This window comes from Suncus etruscus, chromosome 10 (genome assembly GCF_024139225.1).
Source record: "Suncus etruscus isolate mSunEtr1 chromosome 10, mSunEtr1.pri.cur, whole genome shotgun sequence".
In the NCBI taxonomy this organism is placed as follows: domain Eukaryota; kingdom Metazoa; phylum Chordata; class Mammalia; order Eulipotyphla; family Soricidae; genus Suncus; species Suncus etruscus.
Window position 1 is genome coordinate 34,105,517 of NC_064857.1, and position 13,520 is coordinate 34,119,036.

The 13,520-nt window shown below is 37.5% G+C and overlaps 1 protein-coding gene across 1 annotated transcript in view; it reads left to right on the forward strand.

Moving 5' to 3' along the window:
* The window catches only part of LOC126020122 (Fc receptor-like protein 1), a 109,816-nt gene extending 97,567 nt beyond the window's left edge, over nt 1-12,249 (forward strand). Inside the window, exon 11 of the mRNA XM_049781594.1 lies at nt 12,037-12,249. Within this exon, the coding sequence (XP_049637551.1) occupies nt 12,037-12,249 (213 nt within the window). The remainder of the gene's footprint in view (nt 1-12,036) is intronic.
* Nucleotides 12,250-13,520: the final 1,271 nt, after the last annotated feature.

A 13,520-nucleotide genomic window follows, 5' to 3' on the forward strand; every position in this document is an offset into this window, starting at 1 on the left:
CTCTCCTCCTCTCTCCTCTCCTCTCCTCCTCTCTCCTCTCCTCTCCTCCTCTCTCCTCTCTCCTCTCCTCCTCTCCCCTCTCTCCTCTCCTCCTCTCTCCTCTCCTCTCCTCCTCTCTCCACACCTCTCCACCACTCACCTCTCCTCTCCTCCTCTCTCCTCTTCTCTCCTCTTCTCTTCTCTTCTCTTCTCTTCTCTGTCTCTCTCTCTGTCTCTCTCTCTGTCTCTCTGTCTCTCTCTGTCTCTCTCTCTCTCTCTCTCTCTCTCTTTCATAGGCGTCCCTGCCCCTGCAGGAACACCACACGTGGGTTAATTTCTTGGATGGTCCTCTAATATAGCTCCCCCTAGCACCTGGCCACATAGACAACAAAAATTGCTTCTCCCAGTCCACGGGATGTGTCCAAAATATGTCCTGCCAAGTAAATATGTTTTCTCCCAGAGTTATGACGTCAGTGTTCCCTTTGGCTTGTCACAATGTCTCACTTATTGATGTGAGACATAACCTTTTAGAATGATCTTAGGAAAGGCAGGCTGCATCCTTGTTCAGGCCTCTTGAGAGACTGTAGAGACTGTTAGGCTTCAGCTCCCCACACACTCTCTCTTTCCGTTTTCACTTTTGGCACTGTGGTTTGCAATACTGTTAGTGAAGGGGTATCATGCATATCACTTTACTAGCTTTCAATTCCCAGTTATTGTCCAGAAATATAATTTCCAACTATTATTGTCACAATGGTAAGAGTCTTTATTCTTTCTTCACTGTTTCTAGCTTCTTGAAACTGCTTAACTTTAAAAATAACAGACACGGGAAAAAACAACAGATCCCATGCCCTATCTCCTACCTTTTTCTCATACAACAACTACACTTACACTTGACTATTTAGCAAAGTGTCCTTTATAGTGAAATTTTAGAAGCTTTATTAATAGATATAGTGATGGTTCTTAATTAAATGATAGCTTAAGTAGCTATCATTTAACTTTAATTAAATGATAGCTTTAACTAAATGATAACTAGCTCAGATCTAGCTTAAAAATTCTATTTATTTGAAAATATTTGCATATAGTTAACTAGCCTAGAGAAAATAGTTTTCTAATTTGTTATTAATAGTTATTTGTATCATAAAAATAGGTAACTTAAGGAGCAAGAAAGAAATATAGGGGATAAGCCATTAGCCTGTCTTTAGTTAACCTGGGTCCAATACCTAATACCATATAGATTCCTGAGACTGCCAGGATTTATTTTGGAGCATAGAGATCAAAGGAAGCCCTTAGCACCATCAGCTCTTCCTCTCTCTATCCACAGAAATAATTATTTGAAAAACATTAACAAGCAATTGAAAATATCACTGATGTTATAAAAATAATTTTAAGAAGTCTCTCAAATTCCAATTCATGCTGTGTACAAGGATGGGAGATGCTTGTAATTTTGACAACATTGTTTAGTCAGTCAGATTCTTAGGATAGAACCCATGTCTTTGGTAAACTTCAGTAACATACTAAATTTAATTTATGAAAACTATTGACTGAATCAATATTTTTTGTTTGTTTGTTTTGTTTTGGGGGGGGGCACATCCTGTGACACTCAGGGTTATGCCTGACTCTGAGCTCAGAAATTGCTCCTGGTTTAGGGGACCATATGGGACACTAGGGGATGAAACAGTGGTTCATCCTAGGTCAGTTGCTTGCCAGGCAAACCCCTACCACTGTGTTATTGCTCCAGCCCTGAATCAATATTTCTTTACTCAATATTTACTCCATTTTGTGAGTTGCATGATTGAAAGTGTGGGAAAATGTAAGTTAAGGATCTTACACCTGGGAATAGCAATATACCTTTCTGTGTCAGTTTTGATTGTTAATTTTGTGTAATCCTTATTATAATGTGTTACAATCTGGGAACTTGAGGAACAAAGTAATTGTACATGGATTCTGTTTTATTTATCTTAATGTTCTTTGGCTGAAAGTTCAAAGTAAGATATCAGCAAGGGGACTTCTTCTGAGAATTATGTTATGGGTGATTGTCCTTCTCCTGTAACTTTACCTTGTCCTCTTTCTTTGCATCTTTGTTCTCATAATTAAAAATTAAAAATTAAAAAAAAATGAATGACAGCCCATGAAATGTCTTAACTACTTATAAGAATGGGAGACAACCTTAGATGTCTGTGTCAGTCAATTTACATATTTGCAGCCTGCTTTAGGCCTTTCAGAAATGCTGGCCTAGGGCCACAGTCTTCTAAGTCTTTTTTTAAAAAAATGATTTCAAAATAAAATGATTTCCCAAATTATTTGTTTCATGCTTTACACCTTAATAAATATATCTACTACACTGCATCTACCACCAAAACTTTTGTGTCATTCACCAGTATCAAAACAACCTTCTAAATATAGATGGCCCAAAAGTAGAAAAATGGAAAAAAAATAGATAAAATGAAAAAATAAAAAATTATTCTGCATCTCTAATCATCAGGGAGTTGTAAATCAAAATAACAATGAAGTATCATCTCACACCACAGCCACAGATCAAAACAGAGTGGCCATGCCTTTGCCTGGGCTCACTCACCTTAGTTAATTAAAAAAATATCCCCAGTATTTTTAATGATGCCATTCTAACTGGTGTAAGATATTATCTCATTGTCATTTTGATTTTGATTTCTCTAATGATTCTTTAATCATGTAAGCATTTTTACATGCCTGTTGGATATTTCTTGGTCTTCCTCAGAGAGGTTTACTTCCTCTTCCCATTTTTTGAATTGAGATTTTAGATTTTGGGAGTTTTTATTGTCTGTACTTTGTATGTACTAGATATCAACCCTTTGTATGATGAGGATATCAACCCTTCATATGTTCAACATAAATATTTTCTTTCATTCTGCTGTTTTTAGTTTTAGTATAAGTTGATTTTGCCATACAGTTATTTTGTAATTTGATGTATTCTCATTAGTTTAAATTCAATGTGTAATCCCTTTGCAATGGGCATCATATCATTGAATACTCCTTTGAAATCTGCCTCTTGAAGTGTTCTGCATATGTTTTCCTCAGCATACTTTACAATTTCATGTCTGATCTCAAGATCATTCAAGATTCACTTTGTGTTGACTTTTGTGTAAGACATGAGATATGAATCTAACTTTGATGGTTATTATAATTGTCCCAACACCAAAAAAAAATCACAAAAAATGACTTTTTCTACCTTTTTTCTCCAATATCGTCTTACCATTTATTATGATAGACACCATTTTATTCTCAGAGTGTAAGGCTTATTTTCTTTTTGCTTTATTTTATTCTCTTTCTTTCACTATCACATTGTTTTTAGAGGGGATGAGTGCCACTCTCTGCAACGGTAAGGGCCTATTCATGGCTCTGCTCTGGGGGACTCCTCCTGACAGAATGCAGGGGACCATTTGTGGTGCTGTGATCAAATCTGAGTCAGCAGCATATGGGGCAAAGACCCTACCTTTTCTATACTATGACTCTCTCCCATGACATTTGCGATTTGAATAACTCAAGTTATATTCATACCATCAAGAAAGGCAAATTTAACACTTTTTACAGCAGAAAAATATTCTATTTTATAAAAGTAAAAACAGATTTTATTTGGAGCTACTGTGGAAGGGGAAGAAGAAGATAAAAAAAAGAGAGTGCTCAAGATAAAACATAGGCTTCTCCAAAGATGGAGAGAGTCCTGGCAGATAGCCCAGCATGAAAGTAGGAAAGTACACATCTCAAGAGGAAAGCTGCGGGCTTGAATACCATGTATCCAGGCATTACATGTGTCTTTATATAGTTTTTATGTCACATCTTTATTCAGTCAGCTGTCAGAGGGCAATTAGGTTGTTTTCACCATGACTATTTTGAGTATTTATATAGTAATCATAGCAGTAACATATATCTTAAAATGAATGTTTTCATTTTCTTTACATAAATACTCAGAAGTTGAATTGCTGAATCATATGGTAGATACATATGATGTGGCCTGTCATGCTAATATATGTCCTAAGGCTGATTCCAGAAGACAAATGGTGGGAAGCATGCTCTATGAGTCTTTTCTACTATAAAAATGTTTTTCAGAGCTGGTGTAATAGCACAGCAGTAGGGCATTTGCCTTGCATGCAGCCAACAGGAACAGACCCAACTCGATACACGGCATCCCATATGGTTCCCCAATCCTGCCAGAAGCAATTTCTGAGTGCAGAGCCAAGAGTAACCCTTGAGTGCAGTCGGGTGTGGCCTAAAAACCAAAAAAAAAAAATTTTTTTTCCTCATATACCTTTCTTTTAGGATTCCTCAACTCTCTACTCTAAACTGAAGAAGAGGAATACCATAGATGAGGATTATGAAGATGCTATGTAAAATTATGGAAGATTCTACATTTTAAAAGTCATCATGACACTTTAGATTAGAATCAATATGTTTTTCAGATATCCCATGATTTAAACTTACTTTGTTGTTGTTGTTGTTGTAGTCTTTTTATTTTCTCTTTTCTTTTTTTTCTAGTAATAGTAATTTAATTTGTTTTGGTTCTAAGTAACAAATAATACAAGTTTTGAGGAAAGTATGCTTTTCTGAAAATATTTTTATATTAATAATTTTTACTTTGACCAAAGTGGATTACAAATCATTCACAGTAGTATTTCAGGTACATAGTGACATTGAATCAGGGGTATTCCCACCCCCAATGTTTTCCTCCCTCCACCCCTGTTCCCAGCATGCATCCCATATAGCACCTCCTTTGCCCCTATGGCTGTTAGTATAAGTGGTCCCTTCTGTGTCTAGCCTGCTGTAGATTGGATATCATTTCTGTTGTAGTTGGCTTTGGAATTGGTGTTCAAGTCTGATCTTATTTTTTTCTACTCTATGTTCATACAACTGTTTGGTCTTGGTGCCTTCCATTATTTCCCCCTCAATTTGTGAGGCAGAACAAGATGGTTCAAGTTATGTGTTCCTGTTGGAAGGTAAGAGAAGAAAAGAAAAGAAAAAAGAAAAAGAAAAGAAAGGGGGAGCAAAAATTCAAACAAGCAAAAAATGGGAGGACTATAAATATATGTCTAGATTTATATATAGGACTATAAATAGAGAGAGACTATAAATCTCAGTTTAAGAAAAGAAAGGGAAAAAGAAAGGAAAACATAAAAATAATACAAGAAAAATCAAACCAAAAATAAAACAAAACAAAAACAAACAAAAAACCTGAAAAGCACCACAGCAATACTGACAACAGCCAAACACTAATCATGGTCCTGAAATAAAGAAATCCAAGCACAGGTTAAAAAAAAAAAAAAAAGCACACAAGCAACAACATTTACAAAGAAAAATAATAAAATAAAGAAAAATTAATTTGTACTATTTTTTGCATAGGTACAGTAAAAATTGGGAAGATTAGATAGGGAATTCCCCTGGCCTAAGAGATACAGGGTCCCTCCACCCTTGAAGTATACTGTCATGGGTATAACTATAGGCTCCATACATGCTCTTTTACACTTTCCTAGATCCTTTTGTGATGTCTGGAAGTTTTCCACTCCATCATAGATGATAAAATCAGACCTTTGTAGCTAGTGATCTTGGTATTTGCACATGTCATAAAATGGAGTCTTTCTTTACAGTTTCAGAAGTTCAGTTCCATCTTTCTTATATAACTTCTCTGGGTGCATTCCTTTATGAGACTATTCTTGCATCTACTGTAATATAGATTATAGAAAAAGTCAAAAAGAGACTAAGAAAACTAGCATGGATTCAGGAGTGGGAAGCACTTTGTAAACAGATTTTGATTGGTGCATCTCACAAAGAATGAGAACAGCAGTGCTGGAGGGAATGTGGAGAGAAAGGAACTCTTATCCACTGCTGGTGGGAATGCCATCTAGTCCAACTTTAATGGAAAGCGATATGGAGATTCCTCCAAAAACTGGAAATTGAACTCCCATACGATCCAGCTATACCACTCCTAGGGATATACCCTAGAAACACAAAAATCCCTTCCTCACACCTATATTCATTGCAGTGCTATTTACAATAGCCAGATTCTGGAAACAACCAAGATGCCCTTCAACAGATGAACGGCTAAAGAAACTATGGTACATATAGACAACGGAATATTATACAGCTGTCAGGATAGATGAAGTCATGAAATTTTACTATACATGGATGTACATGGAATCTATTATGCGAGTGAAATAAGTCAGAGGGAGAGAGATAGACACAGAATAATCTTACTTATCTATGGGTTTTAAGAAAAATAAAAGATATTTTTATAATAATTCTCAGAGACAAAAGAGAGGAGGACTAGAAGGTCCAGCTCCTGACGTGAAGCTCACCACAAAGAGTGATGACTGCAGTTAGAGAAATAACCACATTGAGAACTATTATAACAATGTGAATGAATGACGGAAGTAGAAAGTCTGTCTGGAATATATATGGGGGTGGGTTGGAGAGGAGGGAGATTTGAGACATTGGTGATGGTAACATTTCACTGGTGAAGGGGGGTGTTCTTTACATGATTGAAACCTAACTACAATCACATTTGTAATCAAGGTGTTTAAATAAAGATATTAATAAAAACAAATCTTTCACAGTAATATTTAAGGTACAAAAAAAAAAGAATTTGATTCTTGCTGGTTCTTAGAGTTATCAGCCAATTTTTGCTCCAATTTTTTGGAGGAGTACATACAGACAGTGGTGCTTATGGTTTACTCCTGGCTCTGTGTTAACATGAATGGGTGATGCATCTTGCCAAATTATTTCTCTGCATCTATGGCTATGATATTATTTTATTATTTCTTTTATTGATATGGTGTATTATGTTGATAGACTTGCCTGAATTAAACCATAATTACATTATACTTAGTCATGGTTTATACCTTTTAGATGCATTGTTGGATTATATTTGCTAGTATTTTGTTGAAGATATTTGTATCTGTGTTGATCATGAATATTTACCTAAAATTCCTTTTTTTTTTTCTGTGCTACTGTCTGCTTTTGAAATCAAGGTAATATTAGCTTCATTGAAATTGTTTTTTTGGTATTTCTGTTCAATTTCCTGAAAGAGCCTGAAAAGGATTTGCAATAGGTCCTCTTAAAAGATTTGAAAGAATTTACTATTGGCTCAGTACCCACTACCCAAGTGAAGAGACACCCACTCAAATTCTCACCTCGTTCCCGGCAAGAAAATATAACCAACACCGACAGACTCATGCAGTGTGGCCCTCCTAATCACCTCTCCCTAATGTGGACTGTGGCTTGATACCGGAACTAGCTCCAAAGGACCCCACTGCAAGAACTCTACCCAAGACATCCCTGCCAGGACCCCACACCTCACAAGGAAATTTCAAAAGACAAGGGGAAACCCTATTCTTTCATCATAAGTATAGACCTATATAACATGACCTCTTATCCTGTTTCTCCCCAAATGTAAAGTGATCTCCTGTATCACTTTCTCCCCCTTTTCTTTGTTTTTTTTTTTCTTTTCTTTTTTATTCTTGTTAGTTTCTTTTGTTTGTTTTGTCTTGTTTTAGTTTTTTAATTTGATGTGATTTCTTTTCACTTCTTTTGGGTCACTCCTGGCAGCGCTTGGAGGGTGCTCCTGGCTCTATGCTTGGAGAACGTCCCTGGTGGGCACAGGGGACCATATGGGATGCCGGGTTCTGAGCCACCGCCCTTCTACAGGAAGGACAGATGCCTGATCTCCATGCTATCTCTCTTGGCCCCACTTTATCCCTTTAATTACATCTTTTATTTAATCTTCTTTTTTTTTTAAAAGAAACGTTTTTTCCTTTAGATATGTGTGAGCATATATATTCTTAGTTTTTGTCGGGAGTCTGGTTTCTTTTCTCTCCACCACCCCCCCAAATCCACCAGCAATATAATGTAGCACCACTTCCTCCTGCAAAGACATATTAAACAAAGGGGAAATTGTACGTATAAAAACAAGCTCTTATCTACTAGGGATAAGAACTCACACTTGTATACAACACAGGGACATCTCCTACCCTGAATGTATGTCATGTGGAAACAACTTAGGCTCCAGGGAACTAGACACTGACCGTTCAGCCTTAACTCCTGGATCCCAGACATAGATACGAAAGAGTTCTCCACAACAGCTCCAGGAACCAAATCCCCTCCAGGGCATTTACAATGCTGCTCTGACATCAACATGAGCGAGTTCTAAATTGATAACCTGACAATGAGGAAATGGGAACAATTTGATCTAAGAGCAAGTTGTCCTTCCTCATCAGCTATCGGTAAGACAAAATCAGAAAACATGTCACCCTTTGATCTGTGCAAAAGCCAAGATCGCTATATACAGACGACTGGTTGTTGCAACCAAGACTGGACAGTATGCATCCAGGGACCAACAACAACAACAGCAACAAAAAGCTCTAGCCTAGCTTTTGGCATACGATCTGTTCAACAAACAAGAGCTCCAATTCCAGAAGTCTGACTGAGACAACCCCAACTGAACGGGTCTTCCGGAAACATAACAAAAGACTTTATCCCAGGCTCCATTTAGGAGCAACATTACGACCAAGAACACCAACTACAGAAGATGGATTAAAACGACACTGAAGAAGCATAACTGCTAGAACCACAAAGAAAGACTTCATAAACTCCATTCCCTGAGCTGCACAGCCACCAAGATCTCTAGATACAGAGGTCTGATTTTACCATCCAACACAAAGCAGAAGTCTTCCACACACCACGAAAGCAGCAAGGGGAGAATAAATGATCATGCAAGGACTCGAGTTAATCCCATGACAGTATACTTCAGGGGTGGAGAATCCCTGTATCTCCTAGGTCAAGGGAACTCCCTCTACAATATCCCCAACAGTTACTGTGCCTATGCAGGGTGATAAAGAAAAGGAGGAGGAAAAAAAAGCAAAAAACAATCATTTTTCCACATGTTTATTTATCGATTGATCGATTTTTTTTTTGACGTCTTTATTTTGGTGTGGAGACTACGGTTGATGTCTCCAATATTATTTTATTTTATTTTATCTTGTCTTTCTCTTTCTTTTTGCACTCGAGCATGATTTGATTTCAGAACCGAGACTATTGTGTGGTGCCTGTCTTTATTGCTGTAGTGCTCACCAGTTATTTAATTTGATATTTTTTTCTGTATTGTGGTATCTCAATTACCTTTTTTACGTCCTCTCTCAAACTGAGGTTGGAAGCCTCTAGAGGGACTCAGCCCATTTTGAGCGTATTTGACTTTTGACTTCTTTTTTTTTCCTCTTATTTTGTACCCCAATCTATTGCTTTTCTTTCCTGCAAACAAAACCACATACCTCGATTTTTCTAGCTCTGCCTCTTAAATAGAGGGGGAAACAAGAGAGGGTTCCAGGACCAAACAGATATGTGATCACTAATAGTAAGCCAGACAAAGAGGGGTCCACCTACTCTAGCAGCCCAGGGGATGATGGTGGGGTATATGGGTTGTAGAAAGGGAACTGGAATGGGGGGAGGACATAGTTGGTGATGGGTATTCCCCTGATTCAATGTTAATATGTACCTAAAATACTACTGTGAAAGATATGTAAGCCATTATGGAAAAAAATGTGTTTTTAATCAGAAACTTTCTTTGACATATGTATTATTATATCAATTATATTATATGTTATGTTATGTCACTATATTATGTTATGTTAGTTTACCTCATTATGTTAATCAATTTTGTCTCTTGAATAAATTCTTACAATAAAAAAAGAAAAAAAAAGAATTTACTATTGACTCTATGTGGACCTAGACTTTTGTTGTTGAGAAGTCTTTAACTGCCATTCAATTTTTTTGATAGTAATAGGTCTGCCTAAGTATTTCAAATAATCTTGGCTCAAACTTGGTTCCACCTTGGGAGCTTATAGGAGCCCAGGAATTTATCTATTTCTTCCAGGTTCTCTGTGGAAAAAAGTTTCTCAAAATAATCTCTTATTATCTTTTGAATATTAGTAATGTCTGTTGTGACTGTCCCCCTTTCATTTCTGGTTCTCTTGCTTTCATTGATCTTTTAGATTGCTTTTTGGGTTTTCTGTTCATTAATTTCTGCTATAAGCCTTAGTTTTTCCTTCCTCTTGCCAGCTTTTGGCTCATTTTGTTGATTATTTCCAATTCTGTAAGCTCTGCCATTAAGTTATTTATGTGGGTTCTTCCTTCTTTCCCAATTAATACTTGCAAATTTATAAACTTTCCTCTTAATATCATTTTTTGCTGTCTTCAAAATTCTGGTAGCTCATGTTCTCATTCTCATTTGTTTCCAGGAATATTTTTTTAATTTAATTACCACATGTACCAAAATTTTTATACTGAGGTTTCAGTTATAGATCATACACTATCTTTCACCAATGCAATCTTCCCACCACCACCACCCCCCATTTTCTTCCCCATACCAACCCCCTGCCTATATCTGAGATAAGCATTCTGCCTCCCTCCCTCACTATAATTATCAAGGTAGTTGTCATTGTAGTTTGTGCTCTAACTACACTCACCACTTTTGTGGCAAGCTTCATGTCATGAGCTGGTCCTTCATGTGTACAACTCTATTGTCTTGATATTATTGCCTTGCTGTCTTTTATTTTTCTTATATTCAACAGATGAGTGAGACTATTATATATCCCTCTCCCCCTGGTTCATTTCAGGTATCTTTTAATTTCATCTTTGATTTTCTCTCTGGCCCACTTGTTGTTCAATAGAGTTGTTTATTTCCAGGCATTAAAATTATTTCTCCTTTTTCTATTTGTTATATCCTTCCATATTTAGTGCAGCTTGATCTCAGAATAGTTGATAAAATTTCTATCTTCTTGATTTTTATGGAATTATCTTTGTTGTTCAGTAAATGATTTATCTTGGAAAATGTCCCATGTATCTTGGAGAAAAAAATGTGTATTTAATTTTTGGGGACAAATAATCCTATACATATTAGTCTCATTTCTTTCTTTTCTTCTTTCAAATTAGGTAATTCTTTGTGAAGTTTTGGTCTATCAAGAGGTGATAGAGTGGTGTTGAAGTGTCCAACTATTAATGTGTTGTTATTGTTGTCTTTCTTCAAGTGTATTAGTAGTTATCTGTAAGTAATTTTATGGCCCCTCATTGGGAGCATATTGTTCAGAAGTGTGGGTTCTTCCTGATGTACACATTCCTTGTCTGTTAAGAAAGGATCCTCTCTTATAACCCTATTAAGTCTATGTCATATGATATTAGTCTGGCTACTCCAACCCTTTTAAAGTACGTAGTTATTTGCTTGAAGGATTGTCTTCCAACATAATCAAATATTCTTTGTATACACAGCAGAAAATTGGATTCAATTTTCTTATTCATTTTGATACTCTGTGTCTCTTAATTGGTGCCTTTAGTCCACTGACAATGAGACTCCACTGGCATAAAATTTTGTTCCATTTTTTGTACAAGCTTGTTGTGTTTGTGGAATTTGTATTGCCCTAAACTAATCCTATCAGTTCTTCTTTTAAAGTTGTTTTTGAGCCTATGAAGTTTCTGAACTGTTGTTTGTCTGTGAAGCTGTGCATCCTTCCTTTAAACCTGAGTGAGAGTCTGGCTGGAGGAAGTATTCTTGCTCTGATGTTCATTTTATTGTTTTTATTTTTCAGTATATCCCACCAGTCTGGAGGTGTTATGCAGCTCCTATTCAAGCTCATTAATTCTATTTTTTAGCAGCTGTTCATCTGTTGGTGAAGCCTTCAGTGAGTTTTTTATTTCATTTACCAGATTTTTCAGTTCTGTCATTTCAGTTTGAAGTTTTATTTTCATTTCTACTCATATTCTCTTGAGTATTATTGACTCTCTCTGCTCCAGGATTTCTTTGGGTTCCTTGAACATCTTCAACGATTCCTTTCCAAAGTCTTTATCAGAGAGGCTATATAACTGGTTAATACTAATTGGGTCTTCAGCACTACCTTCTTTGCTTGCTAGGCATGTGGAGTTCTGAATTGCTCTCCTTGTGTGACCATTGCAGTGTGGTCACGTTTTTATGTTTTAAAGTGTGGATCACTGACTGAAAGAAATGTATAACTGCAGAATGAATCTCTGTGGCAACTCTCTTCTCAGAGTGTACTGACCTGGGGTGCCTCCCCAGAGCTAATACTTTGTCATTTACTACTGGCCAATAAACCAGAGAGACCCCCGTCTACCAAGACTGATGATCTGGCTACCAACTCAGAATCTGAAAACAGCTCGACCATAGATACACCTGTTCCCCAAACCGGAAGTCAGAGGGACAAGCTGATGCTGGCAATCCAAGTCCAGGGCACTGTCAAATGATTCAATATCTGGAAACAAATTTTATCAGAGTTATCAACAGAAATCACACCAAAGAATATTTCTTTGTTTTCTAGACAGCTATTAAAAGAAGCAATCCCAGACAGTTTCTGAGTTGTGTTGGAGATGAGGAGAGTGTAGAATTTGATGTTGTAAAAGAGAGAGGTGACCAAAAGATACTAGTGCCAATGAAAGGTAGCTGATATGCTCCCAATTGACATAGGTTCCGTCGATTCGCTGCCTGATCACACCCATGGTTGCAGAGGTCCCCTCAGGTGGGACAGAAGCAAACAGTGAAGGGGAGAGAACTAAAGACTCTGGGCAGGGCCCAGAGAGATAGCACAGCGGTGTTTGCCTGGCAAGCAGCCAATCCAGGACCAAAGGTGGTTGGTTCGAATCCCGGTGTCCCATATGGTCCCCGTGCCTGCCAGGAGCTATTTCTGAGCAGACAGCCAGGAGTAACCCCTGAGCAAGGCCGGGTGTGGCCCAAAAACCCAAAAAAAAAAAAAAAAAAGGGGGGGGGGGGCCAGGCGGTGGCGCTAAAGGTAAGGTGCCTGCCTTGCCTGCGCTAGCCTTGGACGGACCGCGGTTCGATCCCCCGGTATCCCATATGGTCCCCCAAGCCAGGAGCAACTTCTGAGCACATAGCCAGGAGTAACCCCTGAGCGTTACTGGGTGTGGCCCAAAAACCAAGAAAAAAAAAAAAAAGACTCTGGGCAGTGTCTCAGACGCTGACACCCACCACCTTCTACCAGAGGTTCCTTTTGTGAGGCCCTCAGGTCCACAACATGCAGCAGCTTATCAAGATTACTGATGGATAGAAGACAAAGTTCCATTTAAGGGGAACCAATAACAGGGAGATGAGCAAGTCCCCCCACCCAGATTCTGACTCAGGGAGCAAAGGTCTTTATGTCCCAGGCAACCCAAGCCTGCCTAACACAGAAGGTGAAGATGGAGGATCCAAGCCCAGCTGAAGAAAAAGCTGCTTTCAGAACCTCTTACAAGTTTCTTCTAGGTTAATCTGTCAATCTTATTTGTATCTGTCATTATATTGCTGTTCTACCTATATTAGATTTTATACCTACTGTTTTGTTTTGCAAACAGAAAATTTTGTATCCAACTTTAGTGATTTAATATTACTTTGCACAGTTCCAGGGAAATGCATAATGCTGTTAGATTTTTAATGGTTCTCAACTATCCTACTGAATGTTTTCCAATTGCTATGATGTTAGATTGTGAATATCATTTAGCAACATAGTCTCAAATTAAGTATA